This window comes from Pan troglodytes, chromosome 8 (assembly GCF_028858775.2).
Source record: "Pan troglodytes isolate AG18354 chromosome 8, NHGRI_mPanTro3-v2.0_pri, whole genome shotgun sequence".
Classification (NCBI taxonomy): Eukaryota; Metazoa; Chordata; class Mammalia; order Primates; family Hominidae; genus Pan; species Pan troglodytes.
Genome location: NC_072406.2, coordinates 18,284,516 through 18,300,527, shown reverse-complemented (window position 1 = coordinate 18,300,527; position 16,012 = coordinate 18,284,516). Strand labels below are relative to the sequence as shown.

Sequence of the window (16,012 nt, the reverse complement as noted above, 5' to 3'; positions counted from 1 at the left end):
AAACAATTAGACTCATTAAAGCTCCTAAATGTATACATATATATCAGAAAGGAATGTGAACTATTAAGGAAACTTGGTAGATAATGAAAGAGAATTTGGAAATCTGAAGGCTGTAAGAGGCAGAGTTGTAGATCAACCTCTCATACCAAATAATCAACTCCAAAGTAAAACTTTGAATATAAACGAACTGCAAAAGAAACCTTCGCGATATGTAATAAGATGGCACACGCTGTGCTTCTGAGGACATGTGTGGATGCCTCCCCCACGTACATCTGTGCTGACTGACTGACACACGCGTGTGCAGGGGCCAGCACAGGCATTCCTTTCCATTTAGTAAAGACAGCACAAAGAGTCTCCTGTTGGACTAAAGATAGAATTACCTCACAGAGTAAGAAATGCCGACATTTCACTGGAACAAAGCAGTTGTCAGAAAGCTCTGTTCCGCTTTTTGGGAACAGAGGTTAACTCCTCTTCCTTGTTTCATGCATAACAAATTTGACTTCCCAGAAAATATAATATTTAATTTCAACTTAAAAGGTCTTTGGAAAGGTGCTTTTCTCAGTGAATATGAAAGGAAAATTTCGTTAGCAGGAAATAAATTTTTGATATCTATTTTATCACATAAAATCAAATTAATGATAAAAATTTATTATCTTTATAGGACCAGTTACTGTACAACTACTAACTTCCTGGTAACTCAAAATTATGTGATATTTTAAAACTACAGAATTTAGATTTAGATAAGTGAATGTAAATATATCTAAAGCATACTTCTGAAACGAACACGGGTTTTGTTGATGTGGTCTCTTTAGGGTGGCAGCATATTATGCCAAGTGGTATTTGGTGGTTAAATATGTTCCACAGTCCTTTAAAAATCCAACTATAATCTCACTTCTCCACAAAGGAAATGCTGCTTTTCAGAGTTTATCAAATCTAGGATGTCTTGGGAAGTATGATGCTTACTCAGGAAATACAGGTTGGGAGAGGGAGAGAAAGGAGGAGGGCACTTTGCAGTTTTTCACATGCTTTTGGGGACTGAATGGTGGATAACTTTCCTGCCTCACTCAAAGGACATACATGAAGAATGTTTGGCAAATACAAAACAAACTTTTAGTATATATATTTTAAAAGTATGAACAATTTTAATGACTAAAATAACGAAAAGTGTGATTATGAAATGTAAAGGTATAATGCTGCTACTAATTTCAGGATACATATACTATTTGAAAACAGACTCATACATGAAACTTCTGTGGAAAAGTGACATGGTTTAGGCATTCACAGGCCACCTAAAAGATTGGGACAAAAATTTGTGTCTTTCGGAATACACGTTAGAAATTGGCCCATGTGAGCCGAAACCAAAAGTAGTTTTCTTTAGAGGTCCACATGAACTATCTTAATAATCTTGATTTGACTATTAAGAACCTAAATATTTGCAGTCACAAAACAGATTCCTAATACAATATTTAGATAGGCCAGACACAGCATTTGGAGGTGATGAAGTGTGAGTGGAATAGGCACTTTCTATCTCACCACCACCAAATGGAAGGCACCCATAGTTCCACTGCTAGGATTGTTTATTTTTTACTTTGGAGTCCTGGAAACACGTTATGGCAAATTCAAGAAGCTTAAAGAACAGATACGAATACTGGAACCATACTCTCCTCAAAAAAAAAAAAAAAAAAAAAAAAAAAAAAATCCAAAAATCCATGGGAATAAACAAAAAATACCAACAAGCTTTACATGCTCAATGAATTTTCTGCTGCAGGGAACCTTTCACCAGGGCTAAAGTTCACTTGGAGGGAAAAAAAGTCCAACACTCTCTAACATAAGTTTATGTTGTTAATTTAGGTTAATTTTTAATCAGACTAGGTTAGCTAGGCAGTCACATGCATTATTATAGGCAATCTGCCCACAGATCAGGGTATTAATTAATGTTAGTAATCCACTTGTAGTTAGATTTTATGCCTTAAAAATTTCTCGACATCTATAAACAGAAAATTGTTGAGAATAAGTTAAAGTATTTTTCAGGTTATGCCTTACAGCTAACTGCAACGACATGGAAAAATCCTGTTGAGAAGTCAGCATTCTGTAGAAAGGCTTTTTCTTCTAATGATGCCAGTTAGAGAACATATTTTAGGAGGGTCTCTTCTATAACCAATCATATCAAGACACTGAATAAAAAAAATAGTATGCACCTGGGTCTATTCCTTTGGGTTATAATGGTTAAATAATCTTCTCTCCTACTTAGCAAAAACTTTAAAATCAAAAGAAAATAAAAGTTATTTTTAAAAAGATAAAAACGAGTTATGATCACATGGGATGAATTCCTTTTCTAGAAATACTCAAATTATTTAGAGCTGTGTCACTAGATCTAAAACCCTGACAACATTCCTAGTGCTTGTAACTTAGAAATAAAGGTAAGGCAGAAACACAGCCCATGCTGATACTAAACAAAGGCCAGTTTCTATGGGCCCAACAGATGATAAGCTGGAGGATTCACACTAGTGACTGTGGATGACTGCTCTACTCAAAGGAAATGCTTATACATTTTGAGAAAACCGACACATAGGCAAAGACCAAAAACCAAGAACAAAAACCAAAGCCAAACCACACCAAATAAAAGTGTACTTCCTGAAGACGGCAGCTATTTTAACTACCAAAAGGTGTGTGTATGTGTACACATGACAAGCAACTTTGCTGGGGTATTCAGTAAGCTTTACATATTTAAAATGCACAATTAGATAAGTTCTGACGTGTGTACAGAGACGGAAACCACTACCACAATCAAGAGATACACAGTTAACTGAATGCAGGAACACTATTCCTAGCATATAAGTGACAATGTAGTATATATTAAAGTATATAGTATAAACAGAATATCACACAATGTTAAATCAAGATTACGTAAAATGGCATAATTTGATTTATATTGATAAATGTTCATAAAGACTAAAAAAAGACTTCAGACAAAGCAAGGAGGGTAAAAATAATGAGTCACTGGTGTAAATATTCTAACATGCCTCTTTCCTTCTGAAGAAAAAAGTGGCATACAATGAACTCATCAGATGGAAGAAAAATGCACACCAGGTCAGACTAAACTTTAGTTGCAATTTGTTCACTAGCATTGATTTACAAGAACGGGATTCTTTTCCTCTTGCTCCATTAAGGTAGTTTCTAAGACTGGATGATATAAATTCAAGTTAAAAAAACAATTATATTAAGCATCAGAAATGTGACAAACGTAACCCGAGTAACATATACATTTAAAATCTTTTCCTTTTGTATAAAAGCTGTGTACACTCAAGCTATGCTATGTATAAACTATTTAAACTTAGACCACAGTCCCTAAACACATTTCAAGCTTGCACATAAATCAGGAACATACATTGTAATAATAAGATCAAAAGTTTAAAATTATACTGTTAATACCTTGTTAAAAATCTTAAAAGCTCCGTGGAGTTAGAAAACATTCCTTTTGCCTAACGTTTCTCTTAAAGTCTTACCTCTTGTTCTCTGAAGGACTGGTTATTGACATCTAGGACTCGTATGGTCCTTTTAATAGGTAGGAGACCTCCAGTCTCATCATGTGCCACCATGCTTCCCAAGTACTCCCTCAAACCTTTCCAATCAATCCACACCGAGTCAGCGCTGTAGCGACGCTACGCAGAGGCACACGGGCTTTTCTTCCCAGAGCTCGGCCACCCTCGGCAGCCACGTGCCCATGCCTCTCGCCGCGGTGGAGCGGAGGCTTCTGAGAGCCACAGGCAGCAAGCACCGACCCCAGGGCTCAGAGGCGGGGCCACAGCCAACCGGGCCCTGGGGGCGGGGTCCACCACCACATGACTTCAGTTAACTGAGAGCTGGGCACACCTAGGCCTCTCAGCTTTCGCCCAGGAGGAGAGTGAAGCTGGGTTCAAGTAGGGCAGAAACTTCTCTTCCTGATTTAAAATGCATTCCCGAAGTAAAACAAATTGTTACGTTATCTACTCTGGTGCTTAGTCACAGACAGGCAGACTTTTCCCATAAAACCCTATTGCATGGGAATAAGTTCAGTATGGACAACTTGACAACTCAAATAAGGAAATAGAAATTCTTATTCGATAGGGCTGAATCAACGTATATAATGAAGAAAAGCCTAATTTTCCAGGAAACCTGCTTTTATTTTACAGAAGTGCAAGCATATTCACAATTATAAAATAGATTATCTAAGTCTTTAAATAATTCCCACTTTTTCTTAAGACTAGCAGGGTAAATACAGCAGGTGCACTTCTGTTACCTCTCTTCCAGAAGAAAATCTCCCATGAGGTTACGGGTAAACTGGGCTACTTCAGATTTCAAAATTCAGTATTTCTTAGAGGTAGATAATTTTTTCTGGATCTTTTTAAAAACTTGATTATCTGTGTACTAGATATTTTATAACAAAGGTGATTTCTGTTCTCTATATTGTATACATAGTATGTAATTGTGTATATATTATATATAAGTGTATAATATAACAGGGTCCTTCTCTAAACTGAATTAACTGATCTTGATATAGCTCGAACAGGGTCAAAAGACTGCTTAAAAAGTCTTGCATTTTACAGGTGAAGAAATGAGGCTAACAGAGGTGAAGTGACAATAATGACAGTGACCAGTGACAGTCTCCAAATTTCTAGCCTAAGTTTTTTCCTCTATGGAACAACACTACTTTTGTTGGCTTGGCAGGCCTGCTGTGAAGCAGATTTCCTTTTGAACACAAAATTCGTTATTCTATTTGGAATGGTAAAATTTTACACTATAAACTACTATAATATGATGGTAGTATGTTGGAAAAATATTTCTATTCTGAGGATTTATAGAATCAGAGAAATCTATTATATAAAAGTCACTATTCTAGATACTTGGGTAATAAAAAAAAATAGGCTTCATATCTGCTAAAGAGACCATTGTGTAAAGGTAGGCCACATGAAGAGATAACAGAAGATAGCTTTTGCAAATTCAAAACTAAGGTGTGTAGCTAATAAGTGCTACAGGAGTTCTGGAAGAGAAACCACTTCAGATAGTTTTCTAAGCTAAGACACGGCTGGGAACAATGCCAGGAAGAGGTTTAAGATGTTATGTCTGTGCGGCCTTGAATGTAATATTTTTCATAGATTTGAACAAGAGAAAATTTCAAGGAGGACAAGGGAGTGAGCCCACACTGAGGTCACGGGCTGTGCGTAAAGATGGAACAGATGGATGTACTCAATAGGTGAGAGAGATAATGAGAGCTATGTTGTAATAAGATATATGTGACTGGTGTTTAAGATGGTTGAAAGATGACTGAAAACATCATGCAAAAATCACAGTCGGGCAACAAGAACTTTGCCTAAAGCAGGACCAGTAGGGAAGAAGGAAAAGGATATAAGCAAGAAGTCACAGACGCCTACAATTCTTTAAATAGGAGGGGTAACTGTTAGTGCAAATCAAGAAATAAGAAGGAACAAGCTTTGAAAGAAAATTCTAAGTTACATTTTAGTTATACTGAGTGTGAGGTGGTGGAAGAACATGCAAATGAAAATATTCTGCTGGTAGTTGGAAATGTTGGACAAAAACCTGAAAAAGAGGCTGGAGGCTAGATTTAGACTGGAGAGTCAGATACAGAGATAAAAATCGAAGCTATGGGAGTGAATGAGATGCCTGGGAGAGAACATTTGGACAAAAAGAACATGGTCCAAGGATCTAACTTTGGAGGAAAGCCAAGGGAAGGAGAATTCTGCAAAAGGAATAGTTAGAAGGAAAGAAACAAAGCAAAAGCCAAGGGAAGAAAAAAATGTTAATTACAGCAAAGAGGTTAAGGAGGGTACGAAAAAAGCCACGGATTTAGTGATTACAAGTTTAATGAGGATCTCAAGTGTGCTATTTCAGTGGAGTAAAGACAGAGGCAAATTACAGGGGTTGAAGAGTGAATACAGAAGAATAGTGGGTGCAGACTATTTATAAAGACAAATAATCTATAAAAAGTAATTGCCTAAGGTTTGCAGGAGAGTTGCTACTTCTTGCAGGAAGGACCACCACTGCCCTTCTGTAGCTATGTGTGTTTTATACACGAGATGTGGTAATAATTCATCTTTCTGCTTTGAGTTTATTTTTTAAAGTAATGGAGATTGGCTGTGTTTCATCATCTACTCTATTGTCCAGTCTGTCCTGGGCAGTATGTGTGATGTGGTTGGCCTTAAGAGTGGATGACTGTAGAAGATATTTCCATATAGCATGAAAGTAGAAGCACCTGAGCAATTGTGGACTCCTAATTTTACTCTTAAGAACAGTGATCTACCTACATTCTCAGAGCTAATATGAACAGCCTAGGCTAGAGCCCAGCAGTCTGGTTCAGTTAGCTTCATCAGTTAAAATATGGCGTAAGTAAGGCCAATACTTTACGGCCACATAGTTTCTAAGGCAATAAAGGATTACGTGCAGTGGGAGTTAGGAAAGAAGCAGCTAGGAGTTCTCCTGGGATTCTTACCCGATGTCTTTCTTGAAACTGTTTTTCCACTTAGTTCCAACAGAAATGAGCCAAGATAATGAGAAGGGGTATCTTTCATTCTCTCCTTCAGCTGGGGACCCAAGAGGTAAAGGTAGAAGTCTTTATATGTAAAAACAGAAATAGAAAACAAATAGGGTATACTGATGACAGCCATGTTCACAAAAGCCCCAGCTCACCAACACTAAAATCTTAGTTTCATTTTGAATGTGCAGGTTTAGGGTCTAAATGTAGACAGCATCTAAAAAAGGAATGATGAACATGCGGAAGTTCAACTGGACTCAAGAATCTTGAGTCTTGTCACAATGCTGCATAAAACCAGAGGACTAAACAGGCCCTCTGAGATCATTCACCCATCCTCTTCAGTTTTCTCATAAGGAAACTTAATGGGTGGTGGTGAAAAATAGAAGAAAAATTTAAGGTCTTACTTTGTGCTAGAGTTCTATATGTTATCTTATTTAATCAACTCTATGAAGTACTTATTATCTCAATTACTTTGTGCTAGAGCTTTATACATGTTATCTTAATCAACTCTATGAAGTACTTATTATCTCAATTTTAGAGATGGAGGAAACTAGGACTGACCAAGTTTAAGAAACTTGTCCAAAGGTACCTTGTTAATCAGTGGCTTAACAGACCTGATGACTCTGTTCTGCTCAGCTGTTGTGACACTGTCCAGATTAAGATAACCCATGTAAAACCTTTAGCACATGTTCTGAGACACACTAGGTGCTCAGTATATGTTAGCTGACCTAAGTTAACAGTAGACCTAAGTTTAAAACCAAAGTCTCCTGAGTCCCAGGCTAGTAGTATTCACTAAATTGCCAATACTTTTATAGAGGAGGAAACCATAAAAACGGTTGGGAGATTAGCTGCCTTATAGCCTTTTTATAACAAGACATGGGGTAGGTAAAAAGATAATAAAATAGTTCCAGTTGTGTAAGTTTAGAAGAGTTTTTTTTTCTTTCTTTTTTTTTTTTTTTTAAAGACAGGGTCTTGCTCTGTTGTCCAGGCTGGAGTGCCATGGCACAATCTCAGCTCACTGCAACCTCTGCCTCCTGGGTTCAAGTGATTCTCATGCCTCAGCCTTCCGAGTGTGCCATCACGCCTGGCTAATTTTTGTAATGTTAGTAGAGACGGGGTTTCACCATGTTGGCCAGGCTGGTCTCGAATTCCTGGTCTCAAGTGATCCGCCTGCCTCGGCCTCCCAAAGTGCTGGAATTACAGGTATGAGCCACCCTGCCTGGCCAACAGCAACTATTTGTATAACTTTCTACAAACGGCGTAACTGAGGCACAGATTGGTTAGCGTCTTTTCTTTCTATAGAACATCTAGAATTTATAAACGTAACTGAGTTATGTAAAGGTAAAGAGAAAGATAATGTTTCTCTTATGTATAGAAAAGGAGTGTTAGGTTACTTGTTCTCCCCCTTTCAACTGAAAAACTGCTTGGAATTTAGAAATAAATTAGAGCTTAGGAATAATCATTACTTTTTTTGGTCTAGGCATTATTATCTACTTTTACCTGGAACAATAACAAGCAATTGGAAATTAGACTAGGGAAGCCATACTACAGGCAAAGAGAAAACAAAATCTAAGCTCTCTGCTGCCCTCTACACGAGATAGTGTGAAATGCAATTGTCAACCTGTTTTTCATCTTTGTAATTATATTTGTAAGGACATTACATAGATGACTACATAAACAATCTCTTAATTTGTGGAAAAATATGACCAGTAAAATCTGTATTTTCAGTCTTTGTACAGCCTTCATGTCTTATATTACTAAATTAAACATATATTTTAAAATGATACAAGTATATGAAAAAGATTCCACAATTCACAAGAAATATTTTAAGAACTTTTTCTAAATATAAGAAAACTACATTCCATTTTAAAACTCTAGAATTCAAGATTACAAGCATATACTCTGTATCTCACTAAAAATAGGTTAGTTAAAAATAAAATTTAAAATCTTACTAAAAAGGAAGTATTAATTGAAAAGTGGAACTTTTGAAAAACCATAGTTCCAAAATATCTAGTAATAACTTAAAAACAAAAAGAGTTACATTTGAACTGGATAAGTATGAAAGAAATTAGTAATGAAGTTACATGTGATTTGAGTCTCCAAGTTTAGTACTAAGAATTTGGTTTGGGGAAAAAACATCAGTTTAGACCAATTAAGTATTATTAGACACACTTTAAACAAAATAGTCTCATAGGCTAATAAGTTTGGTATTGTCAAAACAATGGTTCTTTTGTGCGATGACAACACAAATAGCCAATCAAATGGGGTATCAGCACTGTTAGTGGTGACTTTTTATCTCAGGTAACAAATAACTTCCAGTATAACGTAAGACCACTTATTCTTCTGTAATAAGCTGTTGAATGGGATTCCTCCCATTTTTCCCTGAACTTCAGCTTAAGGCCCCAAACTAAAGACAAAAGGATATTGTGTCTTGTGCCCAGCCTCCTGTTTTCTCAGCCCAATTTGACATTGCCATAGCAACTGGCTCCCCACAGGAGTGACCCCACAGTCCCTTGCCTCAGCTGCACTGTGTATCTCTTGCCTTCCACCCTGGGCTTCTTGGATGCTGCTGTGTGGCACATGCGCACGTGTAGCCACGGGTGTGTGGGATGGACACCCGAAAGGCCACTTGTTGACTAACGGAGCACAGAAGCTGCAGGATAAAAGCTCCCCTCTTCAGTCCGTTGAGAGGAGAAGTCTGTGGTGTGTTTTACACAGCTCTTCAGAGGGTTCCAGAGAGATCTACCCCACTGCCCATGGTAGTGACAGCTTAATTAGACACTGCACGGGCCTCCTCTCTTTCACTTCAGCTTGTTCCCTGGGAACATACCTCAAGAAAGACACCTGTCAATGAGTCCTCGTTTTAGGCTCTGATTTCTGGAGGGAGAACCCAGGCTAAAATATGGACACTGAGATTGGTCCTAGAGATCAGAAACAGGATGGGACTCTGAAACAGACTCACTCACTAGTAAAATGGTGATAAGGACTACAGGTATGAATAGGGATGAGACACAGAGTAGTGAGGCAATGCCTTACATAGTAGTGGTGGCAAATGAACAAGAGAGGGGCAGTGGTAATTGTAATGATTGTAGTGTTTACTGGCTTTGGTTAATTGCTTTAAAAGATTTCAAAAAGCAGCCGACAGAACTTTCACAATGTTCTCAACACCATGGTGGGAATAGCTAAGTGGGAGTCCCTGAAATTTCACCCTTACACCTGGGCCAAGATGGTAAGTCAGAAGCAGTATTGCACACCAGGAGAAAATGCAGAGATCAGCCATCAGAGTTACGGACTGCACAAGTGATAGTCTCCACTAGATCCTCATTCTGTTTATCTGAGTGCCTCTTACAATAATGAGGTGGACTGTGGTAAATGACAGTGGACCACTGTAAACTTAAGTGGTAGTTCCAACCTCAACTGTTGTGCAAGATGTAGAGTCTACTGGAGCAGACCAACAAATCATCTAGCATTTGTTACATGGTTATGGTTGTGGTTACTGATCTGGCCTATGTGTTCTTTTCAATCCTCATTAGTAAGAAGGGTCAAAAGTAGTTTGCTTTTAGGTGGGAAGGACAGCAGCCTGTGATTGCTCATGTCCTGAAGCTGTTCACTTTGTTTTCTGTCACAAAGTCAGCAAGGACCGGATATTTCACAGAACATCATACAGGCCCACTGTATTAATAACATTATACCAAAAAGACCTGGTGAATAGGAAGTGGAAAGTATTTTGAATATCCCAGTAAATCAAACGCATGCCACAAAAATTCAGAGGTTGCCATGTTGGAAAAGTTTTAATAGATCCAACGGCCTGAGGCTTTCTGGGATCTCCCCTCTACAGGAAAGGACAGGTGTTGCACCTTGCATCTTCTAGGCACAGTGCTAGCAGGACTCTTCATCTTTTGGAGGGAGTATCTGCTATATTTGGGAATGTTGCTGTGATAGTTTTGAGTAGGTCCCAGAGCAACAGAGGTCTCTGTAGCAGGTCCTCCAGGCTGTGGTGCAAACTGCCCTGCTGTTCAGGCCATATGACCTGGTATATCACATCAAGGTTGGGTATTTATGGTAGACAAAGATGCTGTGTGATGCTCTGGCAAGGCCAGGAAGAGAACTGCAATGCAGAGCCTTAGGGCTCCAGAGCAAAGCTCTGCTTTCCACAGCAGAAAATGACTCCGGTTTGAAAAGCAGCCCCAGGTGTGGGGCAGACCTAGTTAGAGTGAGGCCCTGGCTACGGGACATCATTTAACTGTGCGATCAGAGGTGCCCAAAACAAACAGGGTCACATCAACTGAGTCAGAAGGTTGGGAGGTACAGCAGCAATCTGTTATACAAAGGAAATGGTCCATTTGTGATTGGCTTAAGGAAGACCAAAGGGCATCAGTATATAACATGAACAGATGGCCCAGACTGCCATGTAACCTAGTACATTACACTGGTACTTCTCTTTCAACTCTTCATCTAGGGGTGGAGTAGGTCTCTAAAACCACTAAGAGAAAAATTTGGCCCTCATTCACACATGAATTAGCTTCATATGTTGGTATGAGCAGAAAATGGACCACTATTGCACTGCATCCCATTCAGGGGTAATCCTAAAGAGAGCGGCAAAGGAGAACACTCCAGTGTCAGTAATGCACTTGGTTGTTCACTCTGTGTGAAGGGAGAAATGGCATGACATACAGATATACACAGGCTCCTGAGCAGTGGCAAATGGGTTGGCTGATTGGTCAGGAGCTTGGAAGGAACCAAGATTGAAAAGGTAGAAATCAATTTTGGAGAAGAGGCATATGGATGGGCCTATGAGAATGGCCACAAAGTGGAAGGACCCTTGTCTCTCATGTTAATGCTTACTGAAGACTCTAAGGTGCTAGTGATTTACGTTGTGGATTCCAGTGCTGGTGCAATAGACCCATGAGCACAGGAGCCATGATGGCAGGCATGAAGGTTCAGTGTGCTCCAGCAGCAGGGGCGCTCTTTTACCAAGGCTGGTTTAGTCACTGCCACTGGTGAATGCCTAACCTGCCAGCAGCTGAGAAATGGTGTTGGTCTATAGTTTTCTTTTCTTGTAGTGTTGGCTTTAGTTATCAGGATAATACTGATCTCTTAGAATGGCTTAGAAAGTATTCCATTTTCTTTGATTTTCTGAAAGAGTATGAGAAGGATTAATGTTAATTCTTTTCTAAATGTTTGGTAGAATTTACCAGTAAAGCCATCTTATTCAGAGCTTTTCTTTGTTGAGAGGTTTTTGACTACAGAGTCAATCTTTTTACTAGTTATAGGTTTAGTCAGATTTTCTCTCCATGATTCAGTCTTGGTAGATTGTGTGTTTCTAGGAATTTGTCCGTTTCATCTAGATTATCCATTTGTTGGCATACAATTATTCACAGTACTTTTATTAATATTACCCTTTTTATTTCCGTACAATATAGTAGTAATAGCCCCACTTTCATTTCTCGTTTTACTAATTTGAGTCTTCTCTCTTTTTTTCTTAGTCTACCTAAAGGTTTGTTAATTTTGTTAATCTTTCCAAAGAACCAAATTTTGGTTTTACTCTATTGTTTTTTGATTCTATATTTTATTTATCTCCACCGTTCTTAATGAATTTCCTTCCATTTGCCAGCTTTGGGTTAAGACTGCTTTTCTTTTTATTACCTCCTTAAGGAATAAAGTTGGGGTACTGATTTGAGATATTTCTTACTTTCTAATGTAAAGTGTTTACACCTGTAAGTTTCTCTCTCAGCAATGCTTTTGTTGCATTCCATAAGTTTTAGCATGTTGTGTTTTCATTTCCATTTGAAGGTATTTTCTAATTTCCTTTGTGATTTGTTTTGACTCATTGATTGTTTAATAATGTGTTGTTTAATTTCCACATACTTATAAATTTTTTAGATTTCCTTTTGTTACTGCTTTTTAGTTTCACTCTGTGTGTTAAAAAAAATGGTCTGTATGATTTCAGTCTTTATAAATGTATTAAGACTTGTTTTGCAGCCTGACATACCGTCTATCCTGGAATGTTCTACATGCACTTGAGAAAAATGTATAATCTACTGTTGTTGGGTGAAGGGCTCTGTATGTCTGTTAGGTCCGTTTGGTCTCAGTGCTGTTTAAGTCTTCTACTTCCTTATTGATTTCCTGTCAGGTTATCTGTCCCAATAGTTGGTTAAAAAAAAAAATACTAGGGAAAATACAGAGTTGAAAAGGGTACTCGGGTATGAATATTATCATAAACCGATAGAAAAGTATCAATTTGGCAAACATTTTGGAAGGCAAATAGACAATATTAACAAAACTAAAACATGCAACCCACTTCTAAACATCTATAATAGAGACACAAACATGGTCCCTCTTGTGCACAAGAAGGTAAAGTACAGCACTGTTTTTAATATGAAAAAAATTAGAAATATACAAAAATAGCCATTCTTAAAAGACTGGTTAAATAGATTATGGTACTTTAACACACTATGGAATACAATACAGCAACCAAGAAGAATTAGGGAGCCTGCTTTATATGTACCAATAAAACATAAATTAAAAAAAGCAAGCTATAGCATATATACAGGATAATCATATATCTGTAGTCATTACACATACTGTATGAAAATAGATAAATAAAAAGAAAACAACCTGGACAAACATCAAATAATAACTGGATACTTCAGAGGCTGAAGGCAGTAAAAGAGGTCTTTAAAAAAACGGTTTCAATTTTTTGCCAGAACAATGTATTCATGTATTAAAAAGGAGACATAAGTATTTAAATACATTGCAGTCTAGGAATGATTAAGCTTAAAGATAAGTAGCTCTGTATTGCTTAATGGCTTCTCAGAGCACTAATCAGCAATAATTGTTTTGTATTTAACTTTTATATTTTTGGCCAAGAACACCATTTTCTTATATCAACACCTGAACCAGCAGTTGGCTTTCTTTTTTGGACCTCTGTCACAGCAAAACAATGTTTTATTATCTTATAAGGCAACCAGTAGAAATCATAGCTAAATCAAAGTGCAGGTGGAGGGCAACAGTAAGCTAGGTAAGTCACTAGGTTTCACATGCCAGCTAGCTTCACACTATTCAAATCTGTGCTTTGCAACATGATCAAATTACCTGTCATGGTTCTAAGAGGTTGTTTCTCAAAAGTGGTATTTGGAATGTTAAATCAGAAACTGCCAAGACATTATTATAATTATAAACAATCACAATGCTTTTAAAATTATTTATCATTTATATATTATTTATTAGGACTAAAACACTTATTATTATGTTTAATCTAAAAATGGCAGAGTATACCAATACTCAAAATATAACCCCCAGGCTGGGCGCAGTGGCTCGCACCTGTTATCTCAGCACTTTGGGAGGCCGAGGCAGGTGGATCACGTGAGGTCAGGAGTTCGATATGACTCTGACCACCAGAGTGAAACTCGGTCTACTAAAAACACAAAATTAACCCAGCTACTTGGGAGGCTGAGGCAGGAAAATCACTTGAACCTGGGAGGCAGAGGCTGCAGTGAGCAGTGAACTGAGATTGAGCCATTGCACTCCAGCCTGGGCAACAAGAGCAAAACTCCACATTAAAAAAAAAAAAAAAAAATATATATATATATACACACACACACACACAACACACACACACACACACACACACACACACACACACACACACCTCCTTTTAACTTCTAGGAAAACAGAAAACTGAGATCCTAAATTTGAAGCTTCAGAAAAAGAACATACTTTAAAACATTTCTTTAGAAGTGTTCTAGTTTGTGTTATAATCATTAACTATCAGAGTTAAAGAAATTAAGTCACAAAAATATGCTCAGTATACTCATGCCAGTGTTATTTCACATTAACAAAGTCAACAGTCACTTTTGACTCTTCCTATCAAAATAAAAAGGAAAGATTGTAGTTGCTAACATACATAGCTGAGAAACACATTTGGAAAACTAATACTGTGTTCTTTTAAAAATGAATAATTGTATATATAATACAGAAGTAAGTCAGTCTAGTAAGACAAGGCTGAAATTTTACCTAGAGAAAAATCTGATAATCACAGCTTCAAGACAAAATAGCTAATGATCCATAACATGAAAATTCAATTGACATCAGAATTAAATTCTTCATATAAGATATCCAAAGTCCAAATATGTAATACAATGATCATGTTATATGCTTATGTAAGTCCAAGGTCTTATGTCATTCATTTGACCTGTATTATTAATATTTCATTCATTAATTCAATATTTACGGAGTATCTATTCTATCTATCTATCTATCTATCTATCTATCTATCTATCTATCTATCTATCTCAGGCACGGAGGCATATAAAGTAGAATGGCTCCTAGCAACAGGCATCAAATAATTGTACTAACAGATTATGTTTAGCTTATTACATAAAAACTGTTGTATTTAGATGTAAGTCCAAGCAAAAATCAGGGGGAGGGAGGAATAACTTTAAGAATGTCACATTCTAGTTTTTAACTCTAGCTATACATGAGAATCACCTGGTATCTTTAAAAAATAAAAAGAAAAATCAAATGTTCCTAGGTCCCAATGTCACTTATCCTCATTTCCTCCCCTGTTCCTCCATTCATATATGGAATTGGTCTGGAATAGGTCCCGTAGCACACTTCTCCTGCTACACAAGCCACCCTCAGGTGACTCTGATCTGCAGCCAGGGTTGAGTATCTCTGTTTTAGCCAATCATTATTTTCAAAGTATAAATACAGCTTAATGCTACTGGGATCATCAGAACTTCAAGGCTTTTGTTTGATTCACTATTTGTTACTGAGCAGGCTTTTCTATAGCTCTGAAAAAGTAAAAGTTAACTCTGTAGAAAACTCATGCCAATGCAAATAAATTTTGTAGGTAGAGATGCAGATGAGGATATTAATATTTTCTATATAATTTGGTAATCTCAGTCCACCATTCTTTCCTTCAGTGACTAGTGTATGTCAGTGTTTCCTAGTCCTTTGATCAGCTTTTCTATAATGTTGGTTAACTCATTAATAAGTTAATTCTTTGAAAGGTCTTTACTTTTAAAGAAAAAAAAAAAAACAGAGCAACTAGCATAACCCAAAAAAAAAAAAAAGAAAACCCACAAATAAAATCCACAACAAAGAGAAAGATTCCCCTTAAACCTCAAAATATGAGCAGAGTGACAAACCAGACAGTTATGAGGCCCACAAAGTATCAGCATTTGTGTATGATGAGGCAGAGGGAAGGCACGGGGTTTTTCTGATGGTCCTGGGAACAGGAGAATCCCTTCAACCTCCCCTGAAGCCTCAATGGCATACTAGTCTCAGAATAGCAGCCTCATCTGGGAAAGGCTCTGAAGGATCTTGTTCTCAGGCTGAGAACAAGAACAATGCCATGCAAATAGGTGCTGGAGCAGTCTGGGCCATGTAAACTCTTGAAACTGATACTTCTTTTAGAAAAACTCCTAGGAGTAGACTCCGGACTGAGAAGAACAGGGCAACAGAAGCAAAGACAAGAAA

At 37.5% G+C, this 16,012-nt stretch overlaps 1 protein-coding gene across 2 annotated transcripts in view; it reads right to left on the bottom strand.

Moving 5' to 3' along the window:
• NET1 (neuroepithelial cell transforming 1) overlaps nucleotides 1–16,012 on the bottom strand; it is a 45,327-nt gene that overhangs the window by 8,115 nt on the left and 21,200 nt on the right. The window contains exon 1 of one of the 2 annotated variants that reach the window (XM_001144611.4): nucleotides 3,507–3,971. The exons of the other annotated variant lie outside the window; for it this stretch is intronic. Within the exon in view, the coding sequence (XP_001144611.1) occupies nucleotides 3,507–3,599 (93 nt within the window). The 5' untranslated portion in view covers nucleotides 3,600–3,971. Of the gene's footprint in view, nucleotides 1–3,506; nucleotides 3,972–16,012 lie in introns of those variants that run through there. 2 annotated transcript variants of the gene reach the window in all.